The sequence below is a fragment of the Diadema setosum genome, chromosome 19 (assembly GCF_964275005.1).
Source record: "Diadema setosum chromosome 19, eeDiaSeto1, whole genome shotgun sequence".
NCBI lineage: Eukaryota > Metazoa > Echinodermata > Echinoidea > Diadematoida > Diadematidae > Diadema > Diadema setosum.
Genome location: NC_092703.1, coordinates 18,622,336 through 18,648,913, shown reverse-complemented (window position 1 = coordinate 18,648,913; position 26,578 = coordinate 18,622,336). Strand labels below are relative to the sequence as shown.

Genomic DNA, 26,578 nt, shown 5'->3' with positions numbered 1-26,578 from the left:
ATTTGTCCCGATAAAGCATTTTATGGTTCCGATTAAGGGTAGAAATAACAAATGAAAATTTTGTTGCATCAGGTCTTTTTTCACTGAGCGGGGTCCCCGCTAAAGCGGATCCCAATTAACAGATGAGCATGCACTGTACCACAAATCCCTAGGAATGAAACCCTCGTTTCTTTGTTGTTCCATTCCTGTTTTCTCGTAAGGTATAAGAATTTATTGCAGAATTCAAAGAAAGGTGCAGTATCATTTAGCGTTCATTTTCTCTCCATTTCAAGTTCCATTATTAGCTTTTTGAATGACTGACTTGTCACTGTGTTTCCCTTTGTTTTCTTCATTGAAATCTGAGCATTTTTTTAATACACACCTTCTTCCCTGTCACGTTTGTCTGCTGCAGGATATATATGCCAAGTTCAAAGAATACCATGAGGATGAAGTGACAGTGATCAGTATGCAAGCTAGCAGTCTGCTGGCGGCAGAGTACAAGGCTCAGTCAGAGTACAACATCATTTTCCCAAGGGTAAGTCAAGTTAGCACAGATCCTTCTCTATTTCTCCATACCATCCACTTCTACGTATCTCGTAATTCCTGAATCGATCCCCTTTGAATTATGTTGTGCCAGAATTGTCAGAGGATTTTCCACAACCAATGTTATATATTACAGTGCTCCCTTGTATGCGGATCCCTAGTTTGTTGCATGCAATGTAAGAAACTCACAGAAATGAGAGCTCTCGGTACTCCTGTTTATATTTTGAACATGTCAAACGTTCCTCCCCATTTATCTTATGTGAACTGAAATAGTTTTCCAGCTGCTATCATTAAGCAAGTTTTAGGCAATTTCCAGTCTGTTAATTGCTCATTTTAACTCCACCAAGGGGGAGGTTATATTCTCATCAGCATTGGTCTGTTTGGTTTGTCTTTTTGCAAAATAACTCAAAAAGTTAGGGACAGATTTGAATGAAACTTGCAGGAAAAGTTGATAATGACACAAGGAACAGATGATTAAATTTTGGTACTGATCCAGAAATTTTTATGGATTTTTGATCTTTTGGCAAATAGGGTCAATGAACTTTGGAGTTCAAGCTGTGTGTATTTAGACGTGTCTTCATCAGCCCGAAGTTCAAACTAGTGGGATATTTTGCAGTCTTGGAAAATAGCCTGATACAGCGAATGTGCGTCTTCATCAGCTCGAACAGCCCGCTTGGGGAAATTAGCCCGAAAATTGACGCATGCGCATTTTGCATCATTACTCTGCTTAGCTCGCGGTTCGAAAGTGGATTTCCCTGCGCAAAATCTCCTATATCACCGTATGTACGATACTACAACCAGGGATGTGAGCAGTACAGCATATTCTCTCCAAAGGGATATCAATAATGCTACTCTTTCTTCTGTCCAGTGAGACATCTTATATGAAATCAACAATTTGCAATGTTTAAACAAGTCCAAAATACACACAATCTGCAAGAATCTTCAGCTTGGACAGAGTGGACCAGAAGAAGAAATACAAACAACAGCCAGCAGGCACGGCAATGAGTTTGAACAGGGAGGTGAGAGGAATCATGAAAGATGTCAACAACAGTAGGCCTAGTACACACGTGTGATCCTTGTGTTTATGTACTGTACACAGTCACTAGCTTGTACGTGTGCTTTCCATAGCCAGCTGGCTAACCAGGGACCCATTTCATAAAAGGTTGATATAATAATAACTTTTGCTGGAATGTCAATTGTCATAGTTACGAGAATCCAGCTTCCTGATTGGCTGTTGCTATGGAAAGTTGCCATTCCAGCAAGAGTTGCTATCCTCACATCTTTTATGAAATGGGGCCCAGAAACGTGGAGGGATTGAGAAAATTTCGGGCTGATAGAGACGCACCCGAAATAGCAAGCTATTTGATGCATCACGCGTTACTCTGGGGTACCGTATTACCCTGGGTAACCGCGTTGTGTAGCGGCACCTCACGTCCACTCGAGGACAGCCAGAGAAAAATGCATGCACTGTGTGTGCGTGTACATACTCAAGTCATTCCCATGCCACTGCATGTTATACTATGGGTGCATGGAAGCTGTGATACCACTAGCGTGTGCTTTAGTGCAGTGCAGTGCAGTGGCTAGCACGCGCTAGCTCCAGCACCAAAGTAATTTCCTCTTTTTGGCACCCAGGGTACAACCTTTTTAAAAAAATAAATAATTCAACAAAATGGCTGATTTTTAGTTGGTACCCGGGGATACCATTTATGTCATCATTTCACGAATTAGCGCTCTAGTTCACGAACTAGACCAAGATTTTGGAGGAAATTTTCCCGATCAAATAGCGCATTATTTGCGTCTTCACTACACAAATAGCGCGCTATTTTGACATCGGGCTTGTTCGGTAACCGCAAGATAGCGTGCAATTTTGAAACTTCGGGCTGATGAAGACACGCCTATTGAGGTTTGCGTACGCGCTCTAAAGCACGTGTTCTGCTCCAGGAGGTGCTGGGCAGCTGGAAGCTGATGACGTAAACAAAATACTTCTATATTGGGAAATTTAGTGATTTTCAGCATGCGTGTATGGATGGAAATGAGCTGCTTGGTGAAGGTCGGCACTCTCCGAGTGCTTTTTTTGGTTTCAACATGCGATAGCGTGGAACATTGCAGACAAAATAAACAGCATGTGGTTTTTAGTTGCATAGAAATTTTGTGCAAATTGCAATTGTGCAAATTTTGTGCATACTTTATTTAGCTTGTTCTTTAAAGTAATGCGGTATGTTCTGTTCACAGCATCTTGATATACTTGAAAGCATTCTTTTTTCCTTATATTACCAAATGTCAGAAGGTCCGTTAATCCAGATGTCATCCTCAAATGTGTTTCTCCTTGGGGGTATAAACAAGTCCGTTTTGACAACTTGTCAAGATTGTCTCACAGTCATCAGCAAACAGACTTTTCCTTTTATTTTTCCAAGAGCAATTTCTTGATGCACCCAGTGTGTGCTAAGGACACAGCAGTCTTGTTTTAAGTGGCATTTAGAGCGTGTTTCTACTGAGCGACGAAAATTTGAGGTGATGCCAGGCGATGCGTGGTGATTCGTGATGATGCATGGTGACACCTCAAATTTTTCCTCAGTAGAAACAGATCGGGTAGTGGCCAATGCGCAGTGATGCGAGGTGCTCCGTCGTCCACCTTTTGAGGTGGTTGATGCGTGGTGATGCGAGGGACGATTCTCTGTAGAAGCACACCGGGTAGCGAAATTCACTGTGTACTGGAAGACTAGAATTATTGGGAGCTTTCGCCCACGCTTTTCAAATCGGTTCAACCCACACTCCGACACTTGTGTAAATAGCGACTGTAGTTTCGCACACATCATGCCTTGTACCAACTCCTACTAAATACATGAGGTGGTACATGTGAATTGCGTGCATTCATCGTCTATAATTGTTTGCGTGCCAAACAGCCTTTCATACTATATACTCTGATTTTTACACTGCCTTCATTTTCCCATAATATTGTATCGTCTCGAAGTTGTAGATTCCCAAATTCGTCTTCGCTGGAATAATAACGTTAGTATGTCGGAGCCCCTAGAGAGCATTAACTGGACCATAGACCTGCAATGATTCCTAATAACCAAGTGGCAGGATATGTTGGTGAGGGGCATTGTGAATGGAAAGACTAAACGAAATTCAGTGGCCTACCACAAATGGGTCGAAGTCGGGGTCGAAGTCGGCGGCATAGTAGCGCTGACTAGAGACGGGCCGAAGTTAGCGGCGTAGCCGCACTGACCAGACGTCACTGACCGGTGATGGGCTGAAGTTAGCAGGGTAGCAGCACTCACCAATGTCTGTGCTGGGGTCAGTGGTGTAGCAGCACAGGCTGACATCAGGACAGGTCAGGGGCGTAGTGACACTGGCCAGTGTCAGGGCTGGAGTTGGCGGTATATTAGCACCAGGAGGCTCGTAGAAGTGGCTGTCAGATCACCATGCTGGGTGCATGGTGCTTTCCCAGTATATAAACAGTGCGCAGTGCAAGTTGTTGAGTTTAGATTTGCTGCAGTTATTTTCTGGGAACAGGTGCCTCAAGTACATTTGTCTCACAAAATGTATTGGTCCCAATTTTGTATTTGGTTCCCATGCAAAGCCACACTGCAGCAATTCAGTGACAGCAGCGCTGAGCTGGAAAAAAAAAAGAAGTTTCCACTGGTGTATACACATGAATGTCCATGGAAATGTTGACCGCTCAGCCGCCGTGGTAGAATCTGTGTCTAATTCTTTCAATGGACGAGAATGTATATTGAAGCGAGCAAATTTAGATTTCACGGGCTAACCAAAACGCCCACTGGATTACCAAGGTAGTTGGTCACAACCAATCATGTGTATTCAAATGTGCTTTAATCATGCATAGATAATAACTCGTGAATATGCCATTTGAATATTCGCTGTGGGCGTACAGCTGTTCATGGCCTAGTTGAAAACCAGCTAACAGCCAAAAGCAGCTTTTTGTCCGTGATGAAATAAACAAAGGACATCTGTCCACATCTTGCGTGCTTAGAATTGTGGCACTCTCTTAATTTCTAGGATTTATTTTTAAGTCCTAAGGATTTATTTCTTTAAGTCCTAGCGGACTGTAGATACGGACAGAACCTTAGGACTTAAAAGTAAGTCTTAGCTAGGATTTAAAAATTTAAGTCTATGTTCGACTTAAATTTCAAGTCTATAGGATTTATTTTTTAAGTCTTATTAGATTACATTTAAATCTTTCTTAGACTTGTTTTTAGAATAAATCCAGCTTGGATTTAAACAACAAAAGACTTATTTTAAGCCTTCCTTGGATTTATTTCAAATAAATCCATCATGGATTTAAAATCAGACTACTGAAAATGACAGCCAGTTGATGCACTTTCTTCACATGTAAAGGTCTATTTATTTTAACAAAATCAAACTGATGCATTTTTCACAAACATCGATAAGTTACAAAATATAGAGATGATTGTCATACACATGTAGGCTCCAGAAAAAATGAAATACGACATGATGAAAACAGAGCATATTTTGCAATAGTCTCAGATGGTCACATCTTCACATTCATGTTACTGATGCTTTTTTCACTGTGTTCTGTAAACAAGTTACTAGACGACTGGAACCTTCATTGCCAAATAGATTACTTTTTTCACGTTTTTTTTTAAATCTTGCAAGATGACTCCATACGACTCGATTCACTTTCATTTTATGTATTTCTTTCCCTGGTGAGCATCGTTAAGTCGTAAGATGGAAACTATGAACAAATATAAGATTATATCATAATGAATTCTAATAACTTAAATTTTAGAAATGATGCTGTGTAATAAACAATACAGCCTCCATTAAGTTGACGTTTAAATTTACACGATTTGTACGTCCCATGCATGCAATTTAAAGAATTATTTGATTTTTTGGAATGATGCATAGTATAAATTTAATCAAGAGGGAAGTAAAGGCCAAAATTAGTGTAATCAAGAGAAGAAATTTCCCTACACAGAATGGTGTAAAGACTATGAAAATCAGCTACGAAATAAGGAAGATATGCCTCTTTTCAATTTCACACATTTCCAGAAAACAGATCTTGTCCAGTCTTTATGAACGTCCAAATGAGGGAATTGATGATGTCATTCCTTCAAAATATTTTTACACTTTTCACCTGCATGTATTTGCATATATTCATGTTTTCTGAAAACGTGTTACATTTCCTTATTTCTTACCAGACTTTCCTAATTTTTCCACTATTCCGTAGAGAAAATTTACAATTGAATCCAAACTGTATTACATACAACAGTAGGGAGCAAGATCTATGTAAACTCTGAAGTAAATTCACCTTAAAACATTAAGAAGCTCAAATAACAATTAACATTCTAAACTTACTTCTAAAATTCCTTGAATATCGATTGTCTGAAATGGATTTACATAAGTACATTTCCATACTGCATTTTGGTAGACAAAATGTTTGACAAAAGAATATACAAATTCCTGCTTAATCTATTGATATTTAAGAATCCATCTCAACTGATGACAGGGAACCATCTCAAGAGACTGTTCAAGTGAGATGGACCACTAGTTTCTTAATTACTATGATGTCATATCTCGTAACAAAGCACTATGTTGAAGTGATGCAATCTGAATTTTTAACTAGAATTATCACTCATTGTGATTAATATACCCCCACCCACAACTGAGGGAATTAGCTCAACCAGGATTATTTTTTCTTACTTTTTAATAAAGAAAAAAATTACCATGGCAATGCACTGTTCCACCTCTCAAATCAAGTGCTCAAAAACTGAGTGAGCAAGATAAATAAACTGACGATTTCTATGGTTTTTAATTTTACTAAAAATTGTGTAACCATGGCAACACAATGTTGGACATTAAGAAAAAAAATGAAGTTTGCACAACTAAAGGCCCTATATCATAGCCGTCATATGTGCCAAATTTCAAGGTAAATGCTAAAAGGGTGAGGGGTTTAGTTGAATTCACATTACTGTATCATTTTCATGCAAAATATACTGTTACCATGGCAACACATTTTCCACACTGACAAAAGATTTTTTGCACATCTAGGTAATGCAGAGGTAACATGTGCCAAATTTGAAGCCAAAATGCTCTGATGTTTGTATGATTTTCATTGAAAATGCACCGTTACTATGGCAACACATTGTTTAACAATGATGAAATATGAAGTTTGCATATTTCTGAACTACAATGGTTGCATGTGCCAAATTTCAAGCCAAATGCTCAAAGACTGAGGGAGTTACCTGAATCCAAAATATTTTTGTACGATTTTCATTCAAACTATGTTGTTACCATGGCAACACAATGATCAACAATGACAAAAGGTTAAGTTTGCACATCTACGTACCATAGTGGTCAGGTGTGCCAAATTTCAAGCTAAATGCTCAAAGACTGAGGTTGTTACATGAATCCACAATATCTTTGTATGCATTTTAGTGAAAAGATGCTGTTACTATGGCAACGCATTGTTCACCATTGATGAAAGATTAAGTTTGCACATCTATATGCTAAAGATGTTGCATGTGCCAAATGTCAAGCCAATTACTCAAAGAGTGAGGGAGTTAACTGAATCCACAATATTTTTGTATGATTTTCATTCAAAATATGCCGTTACCATGGCAACACATTGATCGACACTTACGAAAGAATACGTTTACACATCTACATACCACAGTGGTCTGTTGTGCCAAATTTCTAGCTAAATGCTCGAAGACTAAAGGAAGTGAGCTGAATCCACAATATTTTTGTATGTTTTTTTTTGGTTTAAAAAAAGCTGTTCCCATGGCAAAGCATTGCTCACCACATTGTTTCCATATCTATATACCATAGTGGTCATGTGTGCCAAATTTCAAGTCAAATGCTCTAAATTTGTTTAAGGTGCCCACCTGCGCTGAATCTATCCTTCCTCGTGGGTTCAAGCACATACTTTGGCTGGAAAACCAAAGTTTATTTCTTTATAAATAGAGAGTTTCATATTAAAGTGTTTAGCCACAACGTCATAATGAAAATAGCAACAAATCAGCGCTCAATAAATGTGATGGACAATGGCTCAACAACACTGTGGGAGTGATGAAAATTAGGTAATCTTTGAATAATTACAAAAGTGTTCAGGGGAACTTAAAACTTTCTTCTTTCAATTTAAATCAATGCGGATCTGGCATTACTTTTTTTTTTTTCATCATCAACCAGACATAATATACAGAAAACAAGCCAAAGATGAACAATAAATAAATTGAAACTGGACGTGTATAAAAACTTGAAATATTGTTTAAATGTTCACGTAGCAATGCAAATGCAAAAGTGAGGCACACACATACATGATAGTACCTCTAAAGGTAACATTGCGGCATGAACTTTCCTTATTGTGTTATTTTCATTTAAAAATGCACACAAAAAAAAAAATTACAAGGAAACTTTACTACAACCAGGGCATGACAGATATGCTTCTTGTGTGCATGGATTTGTAGCTCAATATAAATGGAAAAGTGAGGCACACATAACATAACTCAATATCCATGAGTCAAACATTATGCATGATAGTATCTTCAAAGGAAATATTGCAGCATTTTACCTGTGTTACTTTGATTTAAGAATTCACCGAAAATTAAGAAAACTTTGCTGCACATCAGGGCAAGTCAGATATGCTTCTTGTGTGCATGAGTTTGTGGCACAATGTCGGAAAATCTTACTAGCATCATACACTGACGTGTTCTTGAAGTTCGTGGCTAATGCCCAGAACGAAGCCCTCACTTGGGATTGTAGTAGTACATGAATATGCCGCCACAAAATCAAAGAATGCTTCAAGCACCCAAGCATATTTGACGATGAAGACACAGTGGGCTTTAAAGAGTCTGTCAAATTCTTGCTTCTGGTCATCTCCAGCCTGGACTTAGTATGGTCTCGTCCAGGATGAGAAAATACTGGATGTACGTCTAGTCACTCCCTTATCTGACTAAGCAGGGCTGGCTGAAGGTGGCATCTTTAGCATCACTGAACTTCGCGCTTCTCGCTCGTGATGTATACGTTTCGCGCGGATCAACTTGGCGTTTCCCGTTTGCTAGGGCTTTCAGGTGGGAGAATCTCCAGATCAGAAGATGCTTGGGGCTGGGGTTGGAGTCTCTGCATCAGCAATGCCATGAACATTGGTTCCTACCTGAAAAGAGATTAAACATGTATAGCACTACTGATATTTCGAACTAAATTTCACTTGAATCGTTTGAGCAAATGACAAAGACTACAATTATTATCAAATAAACTTTGCATTACATAGAGGGAAGTTAAGTTCTCAGTGAGAGGGCACTCTGGAGGGAAAAATATTAAAATATAATTTTACATATTGATCTTAAATACAATATTCATCACATAACTTTTAGTTTGTGATGTACAAGTAAATATTTCTGATATATTTCAGAACATATTATTTTAAAACATTTTGTCTCATCTGGTAAACCTCAAAGCCTTGAAAAAAATTCCCAGAAATCAGATTACTTTTTGCCATCATCGGGGTGGGGCCTACTTGATATTTACATGTTCCAGACTCATAAGATATTTGATATACATATTATTACAAATCAATAGAAGTCAGCATGCATTTCTAATCCGTAATTTAATGAATTTAAAAGAAAACTGTCAAAACACGGTAGATACCCCTACACAATACTCATTGCTGAATGTTCTAAAGTTTGTTTGAGAAGAATCGCTTCAAAAACACTGATATATCAGAGAAGAAAACTTTGCATTTCTCACGACAGCATGAGAAATTCAGATTTTTAAATTCCACCTGTTACTGAGTACTTGCAGATTCTACACGAGTCTTGCTTTGTAAGATACGAAGCTAAAATATTCTTCTCTAAACATGAGCTGGTACTTAAAAGCCCAATGAAACATGCATATTGATAATTCTCAAAATTGGAAGCTCAATGATTTGATCATAAACTGATTTCAAGTCTATAAACATTAAGCATATACTGTACTTACAGGCACATAGTAATTCTGCACCAGGTACTGCTGGGCATCCCTCGGGAGCATGAGAGGTCCTCTCCCTTTCTTGTACATGGGGATGTTGGGTCTGTGAAGCATCGCTGCAAGTAGTGACATTCCACAAAATTCCTATAGAATGGAACACAATACAAAATATTTTTTTTTAACTTTAAGTATTTCACACATTCTCTTTAACATATTAGATATGACGTATTGTATAAGCTCTGACAATCCCTAACATTCAGTTTTCGACTTATTATCAATATCAGTCTATGAAGAGCAAACTCGTACACATTCACTTTCCTGAAAGGTGTAATAGCAATGAAGCATAAACAAATGAGTAAGTTTTACTCTTACACTTTGGACAGAAATTGTTCCAGTAATTATAATCAATGCCACAAGATCTATGAGGATTGGCGGAAGGACTTACTGTCTCCATCCATGTCTTCACATCTTCTTACGATGTCTTGCAACTAAGGGTAGTTTCGCTTGGCAAGTGCAAGATTCTATTGACGTAAAATGGCCCCCATCTGTTCACCATCTCCTGCACTTTTCTCGGTACAACTGGGCAAAGTCCGCATTGATCTGAAAATAAACACAAAAACTGTGAAATATCAGTGATAAGGAAGTGGAAAATGAAAAACAGAAACGCTTGACAAAAAAAAAAGGAAGAAAACAAATATGCTTCGGGGGTATAAACGGTCGCCATAGCCACATTTTTAGATTTTGATGTAATTAATTATTTCTTATTGGTCTCGAGGGTTGTATTTCATGCTGGAGGAAAAAATGACACCGATATCTCTGATTTTTGTTTCAGATGTTATCGTTAAAATCAATTTTTAGAAATACCAGGGATGTCTTGCATATCTAAACACCAAGAAGGGATAGTCCTGACAGAGTACTTCTTGGAGTACAAATTATACAAATAACAGGTAATTTGCATTCCCTTTATCTTAAAAAATATCAAAAGTAAAAAATAAAAAAAAAGGCCTCATATATTGTAAAACTTCACTACATTCTCTCACTGGTGTATGTGATGCTTAAAGCATACATCTCGGCCAGAAGTGTAGATCTGTAGAATTTTTAAGTCTAGATCCTTCTACTCAAACACAGATCACCACATTGATTATGCTACAAAGAGAAAGACTGGAGTAGAATATCTTTATCCAGGTGCGAAATCTTGTTCCATTGCACGAGTTAATCCCATACATTATTTGTTTCATACAACGCCTTCAACAATAACACTAAGAGACGTACTAGTTCAAGAAAGAGTCTTGAATTCAGTGCAGAAATGGCAACCATAAGGCCTAGGTGTCCAGGCCTACTACTGAGTGGTAGTAATAATAGTAGAAGTATTTTCATGGAATGCAAATCAGAAGCACAATCACATGTACGCAGCCGAGTGCAAGTAGCATTGAAGTTGATTATTCCAGTAAAATGAGTGACATGATGCACGCTTGATAGTAAGAGTGTTGAGTGCACACGCCAAAAGTAATTGTTTATTGTGACATCAGACTCAGTAGACCTAGTCATGCAATGGAACAGAAACTGTTTATTAATTGTAGACCCCCTATTTTAATATGGGAGTCAATGGAAATTGGTGATGTCAGCCAATATGGCCCATGCGATAGAAGTTTTTACAGTTCAGAGCTTGACGCCACTGCACTGGCATTGCAACATTGGCGCCCTAAACCCTGGGGCGCTCATCACATAGCCTCAGGGGGCTTCGTGTTTGGGCTGGTCGCAGTTCTATTTTATTAGTGCCCATAGGGTCTACGTACTATTGGTGGCCTATAAACATAACATTAAAAATAAAACCCATCTAACAGCATATGCCCTACATTTTATCACAGCATAGGGCATGATAAGGCCTAGAACTGTGCCTTTCTACGTAGAAATTGATAAATTAAACCTTACAAGAGTGTAGGAAGGGGTGAACTGACACTAACTTGTTACTGTTACTCAGTCAGTGTTAGACGACAGTTGAGTTAGGCCTACGCTACAGTAGCCTGTCGTTATGCCCATAGCTTTACCTTTCAGTCAAGACACCAACATCGTAAATCATTTAGGTCTATAGGTAGAATGGGCGCTTTATAAGAGTCCCTGTTACACTTGTACTTGCAGTTTCACCGAGATAGAGCCCCCACAATACTAGTATAACGTTAGCCTACATGTAACTTCCTACAATGTTTGGATAGACACATTAGCCATGAACAGCTAACGTTAGCACTGGCGCTTTCAAAGGGATGGACAGCGCTGTATACAGCGGCAAGGCTCAAACTCGCCAAAAATGTAGGGCGGTTAGTGCACATCTTAACATCTTTTATCTTTGGTTACTGAGTCCCAGAGTTATCAAACACATTCTTAAGCATTCATACAGTAATATGCTCACCTTTAAAGAACAAATTTGAAGGGAATAAATGTTCGTAAAATTCGTTTGTAGATGAAATATATGTTGGTAATTGACCAATAATGCAAAAAGTTTGGCTCAAATCCCCGCAAGCATCTAGATATCCGCTATTTGCAAGTCCCAAACATCCCCCTCCCTCCCCCTCGAAAACCAGCCACAGTACGGGACTCCAAAAGTTGTGACGTCACGCCAGGGTAGTTAGAGTCACGGGCCCCGGATGCTCTGTAGAAAAGCATTTGGCATCGGGAAAGAATTTCTGTCAATTTTTTTTCAAAGTCTGAAATCTCTGCTATTTATACTTTTGACACCAACTCTTTACTGTTTGTCTACACTTAATAGTATTATCATGAACTGCTTCTTCTCAAACAATTATTTTGTATTACTATGATCTGCAACAAGCCCAAATTTCACACAATTATCACAATTTTCTCCTCATAGTTTTGGTGCGAAAGTAGATCCGGTCGGCCGTCGGTCGGTATGACGTATCACCTCGCAGCTCGTATCGTATGCATTGTACGTACGTACGTGCGGTTCACATTTGTATCATCGTAACTTTTTCATAGCGGTTCGTTTCGAAATTTCGCGTCGATCAATTTTGAGCTTTCACTCCTTCCGAAAATGGCCGAGAACAGTGAGTTAGATCAGAGTGATCTTTTTATGGACTTTGAGGAGTACGTTAGTGAAGAGGAAGGAAGCGACAAAAGCAGAGAAGGGGACGAGAATACAGACGAGGACGATGGAAGTTGGGAAGATGTAAGCTGGGGAGAGGACGATGGAGAAGTGGGAGAGCAAGGTGCTGTCGACGTCAATCCAGCCGGGGAAGCAGCGGCAGGGCCACGGGTGCCGCAACCCTATTGTCATGAGCCGCTGCCTTTCGATGGAGATGGAATGGCAAACGACGGGGATGCTCCTCGTCTTGATTTTATGTAGAAATGCACACCATGCACACCTACCATTTCCTTGCTTAATTTGTCAATGAAAACTTCTTGTGGCTATCAGAAATGTCAAGATGGACCATATCTGACGGTTTCATGAAATTTCATAGCCAATTACAGAAGAAAAGTAGCTAATTTTGACTCAAAAGTACGCCGATTGACGGCTGTGTCAGCGTAGCATGATGAATGATCGATTATGTGGAAGAGCGATAAACGATGATAATCGATCGTTGTAGTCTGTGATACAGCCGCTTGTTTGGTGTTTAACCACAAAAATTACGTCGGCTTGACAGTAAAAAGTGGAAGAAAGAAAGTGATCTTGATGCGTCTGTTTTTTATCAGTTTTAGTTAATTTTCTCCTGTGTGTGCATATGACTGTATATCTATCACCATTTTTTGCTGACTAAATGATGGAAGGATAATATGTGTACAAAACAGTAAAAGATATATGAAAAAAAAAGAAAATGATATCCATCATTAATATTGCACAATAAAATGGACCTTTACTACAAAACAAAAGCAAATATTGGGGTTGCAGTTCTTGTATACATAATTAAAAAATGAAATGGAAAAATTAATACTATCATGAAAACAATTATTTTTACAATGTACTATAATTCGAACTTATAGATTAAAAACATATCGCCATGTCAATTTCAATATTCTGTTTCCACAGCGCCATGAGTATCTTTTTAGGTGAAATGAGCACTTTATAACTAAGAAGTCCACTATATTACTACATGATTGTACACTTTTTCTAACACTATTCTCATTAATTTATTATTATTAGGCCTATATGTAGACTACTAGAAACAAATCCCCTTTGAATTCAACTTCCTTCTCATCTTCTTTTCTCTCTCTTACTCTCTCTCTCCCTCCTTCTAATAGCCTTACCTTTTTCTTCCACTTTTCCTTCAACTTCATTCTATTCCCTTCAACACTATTCAAATTATAAAATTATCAACTTTTGCCAAGATGAAATCAATACTTGCCACAATCTTTAAAGAAAGGACGTCCAAATCCTGATATGAATAATCTGTATCAATAATTTGAATAGTATTAGTAATAGTGATAAGATCGTGAAGATTGTGGCAATGGAAACAATGAGAAAAAAAAATACGAAAAATAAAGTAGGCCCTACACATATTGCACGAATCGCGTTCGATATTGTGAATAGAATCTAGTTAACGGCTAATTAGAGACTACCAGAATCGATTATAATCGTTGACATCGTTCTCTGTGAAATCAATACACTACTTACTACGTCGGAGATTATGTTCGCAACAACCGTACTTTTCAGCTCCGATTTCTCATTTTTCTTCCCTTTTGGTTTTCTAATTCCATGAAAATCTCGGATATGGTTCAATTTAGCATCTCCAATAGCTGCACAAAATTTGATAGACAAACGGCGAAGCGAACGGTAGGTGTGCATTTCTACATGATTACCCGGCTTTTGAATAACAATTGGTAAGTTCGAAACATGTCTTGAGCTGCAGGCGTCTCGGAGTTAGTGCAGTTTTCACTGCGGGCGATGTGAGGAAACTACTAACTCCTAAAGCCTCTAGTCTAGAGACTAGACTATTTTCTAACTAACAATTCAGCTCATTTTTTGTCCAGATTTAGCTTTTCATCAAACAGTCTTAATGTACGGGCCTACGGCACGGCCCTAAGGCTAAACGGTCAGCCCCTGACCACAGACACTAGACAGATAGGAGTCCCTGTAAAAAGGCTGTAGGCCCTATGCTATTATTACTGATTCAGTTTGGATCAGTAAATAAGACAGGGTTAGCTTGTTACTTGTTAGATCTAAAGTCTTAATAAATTAAAGACTTTAAAACCTGTGTCCCCATCTGTAAAAATTATTGAGGAATATGTCAAACTTACCAATGTTATGGTATAAAAAACTATAAATAAACTGATTTCCCATCATTACAGACACTGCTACGTAGTACAATGTACAGGCATGTTTACGCTACTAGTACTGTGCAAAGAGACGATTGATTGCTGTGTACTGTAGCATGCAGTGTGCACCGCGCGCTTCCCGCACCGATGCTACATTCCCCCGTGACTACGGTACTACAGTCACAGCTGTACTACGTATTTGAGTGCTTGTACTCGCAGTCGAGCCGCTCGCTACGTCGCTTGTCGTACACTGGCATAGCAAGCTATGTAGCAGAGGCTTTGGATGAAAGCAGTGAATGTGTACTACAGTAAAGTAACCTGCTGCGGAGCGCGAATTTAAGAACCCGCGAATACGTTTTCGAGCCGCTCAGCGCGAAAAATTAATCGCGCGAAAATATTGACGTTTACAGTAGGTCATTTTGCCGTTTTGCTTCTAGCCTATAGCTAGCTAGAGCGAGTCGCCGTGCATGGCCGTGGCCGCCTGAGCAGCGGAGCCTCGGCCGAGGGCTCCCCTCTCGTACCGTCCGCACCGTACCGCGCGCTGGCACGTACAGAGTCGCATCACTCGCGGATTAATCTTTTACGCGGGACGTTATTTTTCCAACCAAAATAAAACTAAAAAAGTCCTCTCAAAATTCTAAATTTTCTGAATATTATGTGATGTATCAAAAAATCGTTCACTAGAACATTTTTTTCTAATAATTCTTAAACAAATTAGAACATAAAATCCATCATAAGAGAGCGATATGACGCAATTTTAAAGCTTTGACAGCACTGCATTTGCGTGGACATAAGAGGGAATACCCTTACGTGACATCATAATCTAGGGGTCTTGACTCAACGGGGAATAAGGCTTCGATATTTTGACGAAATTTGAACGCATATTCCTCAAAAACCAACCTTTTTAGGGGTTTAAAAGATGTGAGATAGGAAAGTATGGTTAATAAGCCTTTCAAAAACACAAACAGTCCAGTTTTTGGCGATCGGCTTCTTATGTGAACTTTAAGCAACTTGGTCAAGCTTCCGTCAGATCATGCCCTCAAAAAACTCCGGCCTGCATGACTTCTGCCTTCAAGACCAACTCAACTGTTCGAGTCAATAGCGTTTGTTTGCAAATGGTCGATGGTATAGTAGACGTCGACTGTGCACTGAATGTACAATATGTGTGTGTATGACTACGCTATCGCTAGCATCGCATGAAGCAAAGTGACGGCCAGCGCCAATTCCGGTTTTAGGCGGTTCAAGATAGCGCATGACGTCATTTACAAGTCATCTGATTGGCTGAAAGTTTAAGTCCTTGTTAGATTTAGATTGCGAACAGCTTCGACACTCAACTTTTAATCGAAGCCACCTAAAATAAGTCTTAAAGACTTAAAATATTTGAAGTCGTAAGAAAGATTTAAAATTTAAGTCCTAGAAATTAAGAGAGCAATATACCTAGCATATAAGGGAAATAACAGACATGAATGCTTCAAATTCATCTCAGCATCAGGCTGCATGTAATAAAACTTTGTTGCTCACATTCTTTGCAGCAAAATGGTATCAAAATAGCTTTAGACCCAAGTATGAAAAAATAAATATCTTTACCTCCTCAGAATATTATGTTGGCTTTCATTTTCATTTACATCTTTTATTCATTGCCCCTTCCCCCCCCCCCCCTTTTATCAGGGATAGCTCATTCATCAAAGACAGACCACTGTCTGGTCTCAAATCACATACAGTGTTCCCCCCCCCCCCACACACACACACACCGACCCCCCCCCCCCCCCCCAAAAAAAAAAATAAATAAATAAATAAATAATAATAATAATAATAATAATCATCATCATCATCAGTCAACTTTCTGCATTGATAACTCTCAAAATTATTAATCAATATAAATGCTATCTCAGGATATGAAACTATAACTTGCTACCTACCACTTGCAGAAAATGCCACTCAATTTGATTCAGTGGTCACAGACGAAATTGTATCTTCGTAAAGCATGTCATGGGTCCATTACTTCAAAGTTTAGCACTTAGATGCTCTTGGCATCCATATTAATCAAAAGATTTTGCTCACATCTGACAGGGCAACTAACATTTGAATTCAGATTCTGCACATAACATTATATCAATATGTAAATCCTGGTTGCAAACTGTTACTTTTAGTTTAATAATAATACATACATGCATACAATTTCTAAAGCGCCATTCTCCACTCTGATTAAATGCTCAAGGCGCTTTACATCAAAGCAAAAAAACTGAAAATACATACACTGTGAAAGAAGAAGATGAAAAAGGGAAAAAAAACCAAAACAAACATGAAAGTCTGTCTTCAAAATGCACTGCTAAACAAATAGGATTATAGATTACTCCTAAAAGTTTCATTCCACATTTTCTTATTTTTAACAAATACTGTTCTATTCTGTCAGATGTATTGAGTTATGTTTATTTTATTTGTTATTATTGTTATCTTGTAAATGTTTGTTTACAGGGCCCTCTGGAAAACAGTACTTGATTACTAACATGGCTTCCCTGTGTAAATAAACTGAAATAAATAAATAAATATAGGTAATAGATAATAATTTCATACCCTGAAATTTGATTGTGATTGATATACTAATTAATTAAAAGTTATTATTGCAGAAAGTATGATTGACATTTTTAGGGGGACATACGGTATATTATGTAATGTTTATGTTTTGCACCGTAATGAACTGTGACAATGGCAAGATATTGACAGGGATTGAATGCCAATTATGAACATGGTGATAAGTTATCAATACCCTTACCTTACTAGACATCAAAGATATAAGTGAGTGATTGATTATGAATCAACATTCATTTTGTAATCATTTATAGGTACGGTAATACATTTATTGCTTTTATATCCCCCTCAAAAAAAAAAAAATGAAGGAGAAGATAGAGCTCTTCTTGACTAAACAAGCTACAACTGCTATTTGTACCAAATCATGCACACATGTACAGTGAGCATTTTTCAGACTAATGATTTTGGAGCTAGAAAAACAAAATAGAAAATTGTCAATTGTATCTTTTCTGCAAAATAATTGCTTGTGATCAATTGTAACACTTTTGCATGTGGAGACTGGGCTTGAGTAAGGTTTTTCTTTCATTTTTATTCCTGCAATAACAGCTGTATTGATCAGTGGATGAAAGTTTCATCTCTGTATAAAACTCTGTGGGACATCATTAGGGGCAGTAAATATTTTTTTTTTCACACTCAGGACTCACATTAGAAGTTGTGAAGCAACTGCTTGTTCATTTTTCTGAGAGTTCACAAAGGAGGAAAAGCCATCCCCAAAGTGTATTTGTTAAACTTTAACAGTTTTTCTCTCTCAATATATGTACGCACTCACTCTCCATACTCCAGTGATTATTATAGCCTTGATGCTGTGACTTCACCCACAATTAAAAAACTGCCTGTCAGCATTAGGATCATATGACTACATTGTAATTACATTCATTTACATACCCTGCACCTGCTTTGGGGATTCAAGTAAGGAGCAGCTACAAAGCACACATGCACTACATCACACACACACACAAACAAACACACACACACACACACAAGTTGAAAACAAGCAAACCTTTTTATGAAAGATTTGTCTGCCAGTGTAACGAATTAAAACAATATTGGGTGTATATATGGGTGTGGTGTGGTGGTGTGTGTGTTTGTGTGGGTGTTTGCTGGTGTAAATGCCCTTGTTCGTCAACATGACAGTTGCTAGCTCCTTCGGCAGCCCTCCTTTGTGAGTTCAGTGTCCTTGCTACAGCAGAGGCTTCCTGTCTACCATAGGAATCAGATGACATGACTGAGTTAACCACACCCTCCACACACACTGAGTATGCTGTCTTTCGACCCACAAGATAAATTAGCTATCTTGTGGAGATGTGAAGTTCCTATTGCAATGGAAGACACTAAGTTTATGCTGTCAAGCAGCAGCATTAAACATTCACGACTTTGATCAAGATTGTAATTACAGAAATGATTGCTTATAGCAAGGAAGCCAACTTCTTTCATTATATATTTACATGTTGTCTGTACCTGTATAAGATGGAAGAACTGAAATGGCTTGTGAAGATTTTTGTAGGAAGTAGAGTGGACTTTTTGCTGTGCAAGCAATAGTTCTTATCGTAACCCATCATTGAGGAAACTGCATTTCCACAGGTCTGTCAGAAAACATCACCAGGTGCTGTTCTATACAGGCTCCATGCCCTCTCTGTTTTGTTTGTTGTTTCTTTTATTTGTTTTTTGTTACCTTGGACCCCGTTTACAGTGAGTGAAAGGGCCAGGCTCAGCCCGGCCTTTCATTGAAGCCCCTGAAATCCGTAGCGGGAGACCCCGCCAGGGGCCTATATAAGCAGACCTCGCGCTGCGCCCTTCCTCTTTCGTTACCGCACGTCTATCTCATAAACACCGGTAGAAAACTTAACACTCAATAACTTCAACGTGTGACTACGAACACAGCCCCTATTATTCCACTCATCTGGGATGTCTGACAAACAAAATGAGTCGGCAAAGGCAAAGCCGAACTCAAAAGGAAATCCGGCAAAGGAAAAGCTGAGAGAAAGAAATGAAAGTGCAGGAAGTAAAACTCAAAACTCCGCAGCGAAGGGAAAGCCGCCGGAGAAGAACAATGCGGTGCAGCCACCGAAGGGCAAACCACACGAACACGCAAGCGAGCCCGCAACGCCTATTCCCCCTGCCACTGCTTCAGAGAAGAAATCTCCCTGTAGTGTGTCATCCCAAGCCTCTCAGGGAACCAGAGGGAGAAAAAGAAAACCCACTTCTCAAAAGAAAAATGAAGGGACCCACGCAAAAATACGAACCACAGGCAAAAATACCCTCCCAAATCCGGAAGAGGCGGGGGAGTGGCTCATAAAAGCCCTACAGAACATTTCCCTAAAGGAATACTCCCCATAAGTACTACTGCCGCCGCTGTAGCGGGTAAGGAAACGGGACCGCCACGCTCCTCGGGAGGCCGACCCAGACCCACTAGACGGCGAGATAAACTACGGTTCGAGCCAAGCAAGACCCTCCCGATCCCATATTTGTACTAATTATTACATACAGTCGCAATCTCGGGCAGCCCGCGAACACAGTCCTAGCGGAGAGCGACGAGAGAAGGACAGAGAAGCAGAAATCTGTATCGCTGGAGAGTCGGACGCGGACCTTGACTACCATCGACCACGTGATTCCAGCCGTTCCAGAAACTGGAGAGACTGCTCCATTCGTTCTTTTTCTGAATCCGGGAATCGTGATAACACAGCCGGCTACTCATTCGTGAGGGGAAATAGCGATTCGCAGAACGCACTAGCGGACTCTGTATCCAAAAGCAAGCCTATTAACCCCGTTACTATCGCGGCGACGCACACCACTCGCTTGACAACATGTACCGGTGCTGCGCCCGATGACAACGATTACACAACATCCGCAGCATACATCCTTACCAAATACTGCCCTCTGTTGGCCGTCAGCGAGCAGGCACAAGAAACCGAAAAGTCGATCTTTCGTTTACATTTTACACTCAGGGGTACACAAAACGCGAAGAAAAGCGCAGTTAAGATGGATGCCCCATAAAAAGACTGCTTCAAAAAGCTAGACCAACAGCGTACACAAATGAAAATATGCTTGAAAGAAGTGAATCAAAACTTTCGAATCGCGGAAGATGACTACAAAAAGTATCTCACTACTCCGTCAGTCCCAGATGTAGCTTTTCACATTGGCGATGTGAGCGTGAAAAAGCAGGGCAATCCGAATAGCCTGCGATCACGCAATTTCCGAAATAGCGAATGGCACTTGTCAGCCATCGATGCCTCAGCTAGAGCCTCAATGCGACTTGCGATATACCAAGGCTACCTCACAACTGCCTTCCTAGAAGCGGAAAGACTTTGCGTCAAAGAACACAACAAAAAAAAATCGGGGACATGCTATCAAAGGTGGCAGACATCCAGTACGAACAGGCGACACGTACTGCCCTCCTTTGTACACGACTACGACGGGAAAAGGTGATAGAGGGTCTGCAACTAGACAGAGATGCAGCAAAAGCCCTCATGAAGGTCGAGACTGAAGGAAAGGACCTGTTCAGTGGTAAGTTCCAATCCATCCTCGAGAACATCACTGCTAGCACTACAGCCGATAAGACGATATACAAGTTGTCTAGACCTACATACTAAAAGCCTAGGCCCTTCAGCGGTACTGGTAGACATCAGGCAAACTTCCCAAACCAAGACAGAGTCCCAGCCTACCCCCGTCCGTATCGGCGTGATGCCCCGTACACGGGCAGACAGAGTAGACCCACTGTTAGCACTAGTAGCCCACAAGACAATTTTCGTGGCCAAAGGGCTAATACATGGCAAGGAGGCAAAGGTGACAAAAGACCTCAACCCCTGTTCTCACAAAGTGCGCACAAAAGTGGAAGGGGAACACGAGATCCTAGACCACAATTCTGACTGTCTAGATCCAGACCTGCTCCAAATCAACAATGAAATATCAGTCGGGGGGAGACTACAATTGTTAGGAAAAGAATGGGAAAACATCTCTCAAGACAAATGGGCCATAGCTATTGTCCAGACAAGCTACGCCCCTCAGCTAATCACTCCCGTGGAACAGATAAAGATCTACAACAAAAAAAAAACCCTACCCAAAGACCCAGAAAAAAGAACAGCTCTCCTTCAGGAAATAGACACCCTACCGCAAAAACAAGTAATAGAATAGGTAACACAAGACTCCCCATTAATCCTATCTCCAGTGTTCCTCGCCCCAAAACAATCGGGGGGGGGGATTTCGGATGGTTCTGAACTTCAAAAAGCTAAACAAATTCCTATCCAACCAGGGGCGGCCGCACAGAAACGTTGTTAGCGCTAACAGCGCACTAACAGCACTTATAGCGCCAATTTGGCCGCACAGAAGCGTGCTGGTAGTCAAATTCACTAACAGCGTTGTTAGCCTAACAGCGTTGTTAGCCTAACAGCGCGAGGCCGCACAGAAACTTACAACAGTGGTGCTGTTTTATCAACTCACTAACAGTGCCAGGGGCACCGATAGTGGCAATGTTAGTGCTTCTTGCGTGCGCGCTGAGTGCATGCGCTGTTGTTGTCTCCCAAGTAAACCTACTTCGCCCGAAATTGACCCGAGAACTACAAATAATTGAAAATGTTGCGGGTTGCGGGAGACGTAGATTTTGCTTGACTTCCAAAGTTTCTTTCACGACATTTAGTTTCTCAGTTTCGATACGGATCATTTCTTAGCAATTGTTTGGTTAGAAAGTGTTACATTTCACAGAGTGACAGTGTACGGCGCAGTGCGCGTTATTCGAATTGCTTTGCTATGTCATATGTTTAAAAAATGTTGTATTTCGGAGTGAAGGGTACAAAACTACGCACAATTTCAGAATTGATTGTGACATAATGTTTGCAAATAATCTATGTCATCATAGAAATGATGTTATTTTACAAATAAACATTCCATGCAGTGTCAAACATGCCAACTTTCTGACATGGTTAAACATATCTAAAATCACGTTAAGCTCTTTCAACCAATCTCTAGCTGGTAATTTTTTTTTTTTTTTAATCGAAAAGATAATATCAGTTAGGCCCAGTCCGCCTTTTTATAGTCTTATATAGGAACTTCTGTGAAGCACTGTAAATATAGGGACATCATTTGGAAATGTAATAAAACTTAGGGTCCTACCTATTATTTGTTCTGGGGGTATGACTGAGAGTATTTCTTTTCCATCATCATTCAAGGAATCGAGGACATCAGGATCATCGACTGCTGTATTTTCCCCTCCTCCCGTTTTCCCCCATTCTTTTCTCTGCACTCGTTGGCTCTGGGCGACTTTTTCCTTGACACATTTTTTTAGTGATGATTGCCACTTGTCGGGGCGTCTCGTACTGAGTGCGCGAACGCTTGCTTTTATAGTGCGCGAACCTTTGTTACAAGTGCGCGTACTCTTGCTACAAATGCGCGATAACATGTTTACCACGGTGAGTCAGCGTAGATTTTGCCTAACTCTAAGGCTAAATTCACTAACAGTGCCGTAACAGCGCACGTGTCTAACAGCGCTCTAACAGCGCTTTCTGTGCGGTCATGGTGCTCATGCTGTTAGTGGCTGATTTGTTAGTGACTTGATAGCGCTAACAAACCTCCCACTAACAGCGTTTCTGTGCGGCCGGTACAGACCTTCAAAATGGAAACTCTATCCACAACCCTCCCAACCGTAAAATCCACAGACCTCGCAGTTACGATAGATCTTAAAGACGCCTACTATCACATTCCCATCGACCACGACAGCCAATGCCTACTAGGATTCTCAGTAAACAACAGGTACTTTCAATTCAAAGCCCTGCCATTCAGACTAAAATCGGCTCCAAGAATTTTTACAAGATTAATCAGAATTCTGGCAGCAGAGCTCAGAAGAGGCGTCACTCTATTCTGCTACCTAGACGATTGGCTCATTTTGGCCCCATCCCACGAGATAATCACTACCCACTTGAAAATGACAATAGACCTGGCCACCAATCTGGGATTCGTAATCAACCTGAGAAAGTCGAACATTACACCAACAACAAACCCAGAGTTCTTAGGGGCCAAACTGTCCATACCCCAGCTAGTGGCCTACCCAGTAGAACATAGAGTAGAGAGAGTAACGACGATAGGGAAGAAACTGCTGTTGACAACAACGTCGAAAGCAAGGCTGTGGCTAACCTTCTTAGGACACTTGTTGAGTCTGGTAGATGTGGTACATATGTGCAGGATGCTAATGAGACCATCCAACCTCACCTGCTAAAACATTATCGACCCAGATATCATTCCCCCGACAAACTAGTCCCTCTATCACCAGAGGTTACAACTGCAATACAGAGGTGGACAAATTCTTGCTTATTACACAAAGGGAAACCAACGAGGAGCCCCTCCCCCTCTTTGACAATAACGACAGATGCATCCCTACAGGGTTGGGGAGCTCACATCACAGACAGGAAAATTTCGGGATGTTGGGGGAAAGAAGAGGCAAAATTGCGCGTAAACGTACTGGAAATGAAAGCAGTCCAGTTGGCGCTGAGGGAATTCCAAACACAGATAACGAGCAAATGCATACTGATAAAGTCAGACAACATGACAGTAGTGTCCTACATAAATAGGCAAGGGGGCACAAGATTCCCAACCCTTTGCCGCCTGACAGTGCAGATTTTAGAATGGTGTCTGAAACACAACATCTCACTGAAAGCATGCCACATACCGGGGAAAGAGAACTACATAGCAGATTTTCTGTTGGAAAGTATCTCCCCACCGAATGGCAACTCAAACGGGAAACAGCACAAAGGGTAATCAATATAACACAATCTCAAATCGACCTGTTGGCATCCTCCCTAAACAAACAACTTCCCATATACTACACGAAACATCACGACCCACAAGCCTATGCAATAGACTCACTTTCGACGTCGTGGAAAGGGATGTCGGGTTACGCCTTCCCACCATTCTCAATGATCCCGAAAGTGCTCAAGAAGGTAATAACGGACAACACAACAATCTTCTTATTGCTCCATGGTGGCCTCTAAGACCATGGTTTCCACGTCTGACGAAACTGCTCGTGGACATCCCCAGAACGCTCCCAGTAAAGAAAGACCTATGGAAACAACCAGGGACACAGACGCATTACCCAAATCCCGGGAAACTAAGCCCAACACTCTGGCCCATTTCGGGAGAAGTGCAGAAGACGCAGGCCTTTCAGAGAGGGCTGCCAATTTGGCTGCCAGATTTCTCAGACCCTCCACAAGGAACACTTATGATTCAAGACTGCAACGATTCTACACATGGTGTGACAACATGCAGATTGATCCAACCTCAGCCCCTCTAGGTAAGATAGCAGACTTCTTACTCTTACTATTTGATGAGGGACTTAGTATCTCCACAATTAAAGGGTACAGATCAGCTATCGGAGCAATCCACACAGGTTTTAGTAACGGAGAAACAGTATCCAATTGCAGATTTCTGTGTAGACTAACCAGAGCTTTCTTTCTACAGCATCCCCCTCGGCGAGTTCTATGTCCTAGGTGGAGCCTGCCCAGTGTTCTACGGGGACTTACTAAAACTCCATTCGAACCTATGCATGAGGCCTCCTTGCTTGACTTGTCAGTAAAGACGGTATTTCTCCTAGCCATAGCAACAGGTGCGAGACGTAGTCTGATCCATGCCCTCTCGCTCGAATCAGATCACATTCGCTGGGAAAAGAACAGAGTTCGTATGATCCCGAAACCGGGTTTCATAGCCAAAAATCAGAGAGAATCTTCAAAACCTTGTGAGGTGGTAATTCCAGTCATGAAAGCATTCTCGTCAGTATCAGAGAACAGACTATGGTGCCCAGTAAGAGCCCTTAAATGGTACATTAGTTGCACCGAGAAGATCCGTAAATCTAAACAGTTGTTCATCAGCTCAATTGAGCCTCATGGCCCTGCCTCCGTAGACACAATTTCTCAATGGATAGTCCAAGGGATAAAGGCAGGAGGAGACGAAACTCTATCCTCAGAATTACTTAGAGCCCATGACACGCGAGGAGTAGCAGCCTCATGGGCCCTCTTTAAGGGTGTATCTCTAGAAGAAATCCTACAAGCAGCATACTGGGCTACCCCAAACACATTTATCTCTTATTACCTTTCTGATGTAATAAGCCGAGGGACAGAATTTGCAAAAGCAGTGTTATCGTGCCCCACTCAGACCTAACGCGACCTTAAGACAAGAAATGGTAGGTGAAATTGATAGTAAGAGAAATTTGTCAGTGGTGTATTGCCTACCCTCCTCCTAAATAACCATGGGAATCTAGCAATTGTAAAATTGGGATGGGTAAGTATGGCAAAGCGCCATAAATCAGAATACTCGGTAGTGAGTATCTTATTTACTAGCGTAAGAGGAAGGACGCAGCGCGAGGGCTGGTTATATAGGCCCCTGGCGGGGTCTCCCACTTTGGATTTCAGGGGCTTAAAGGGAAAATGCAAAGTAATTACCAGTGGCTATTCGCGTTGAGGGAAGGAATAGCAATTGTAAAATGATGATGGGTAAGTATGGCTACGCTAGTAAATAAGATACTACTGAGTATTCTGGTTTGTCCGAGAAAGCATTGCCATGGGAACCACAAGTTTCCCAAAACCTTGTGAAGTGATCTACTTCTGCAGTATTTAAGCAATTTATTCAAATTTGGTATGTATAATGATCTGTAGATGTAGTTATGCAAGACACACTTTGTGTTTGTACCTGACAAGGCGTTGCCATGGTAAAGGCATATTTTCTTGAAAATCTTTTGGAGTGAACTGCTTCCACAATTTTGAAGCAATTGAATTCAGATTTGGTATACATAATGATAGTGAGGTGTAGATGTGCAGGACATGGACATATTTTTTTATTTTTGTCAGAGAAAGTGTTGCCACGGTAACCACAAATTTCCCAAAACCTTGTGGAGTGAATTACTTACACAGTATTTAAGCAATTCATTTCAAATTTGGTATGTAAAATGATCTATAGGTGTAGTTATGCAAGACACACTTTGTGTTTGTACCCAACAAGGCGTTGCCATGGTAACCGTTTATTTTCTTGAAAATCTTGTGATGTGAACTACTTCCACAATTTTGAAGCGATTGATCTCTAATTTGATGTACATAATGACATAGAGGTGTAGATGTGCAAGACATGTTTGTTTGAGTTTGTCAAAAAAAGCATTGCCATGGTAACCACAATTTCCCCAAACCTTGTGGAGCAAACTACTTCCACAGAGTTCAAGAGATTAATTTCAAATTCAGTATGTAGGGACTGCAATGAGCTATAGGTGTAGTTATGCATCACACTC

At 40.4% G+C, this 26,578-nt stretch overlaps 1 protein-coding gene across 1 annotated transcript in view; it reads left to right on the top strand.

Annotated features, from left to right (window-relative positions):
- The first annotated feature begins 442 nt into the window (after nt 1–442).
- Nucleotides 443–26,578, top strand: part of LOC140243115 (uncharacterized) — a 70,881-nt gene continuing 44,745 nt past the window's right edge. The window contains exon 1 of the mRNA XM_072322844.1: nt 443–514. Within this exon, the coding sequence (XP_072178945.1) occupies nt 446–514 (69 nt within the window). The 5' untranslated portion in view covers nt 443–445. The remainder of the gene's footprint in view (nt 515–26,578) is intronic.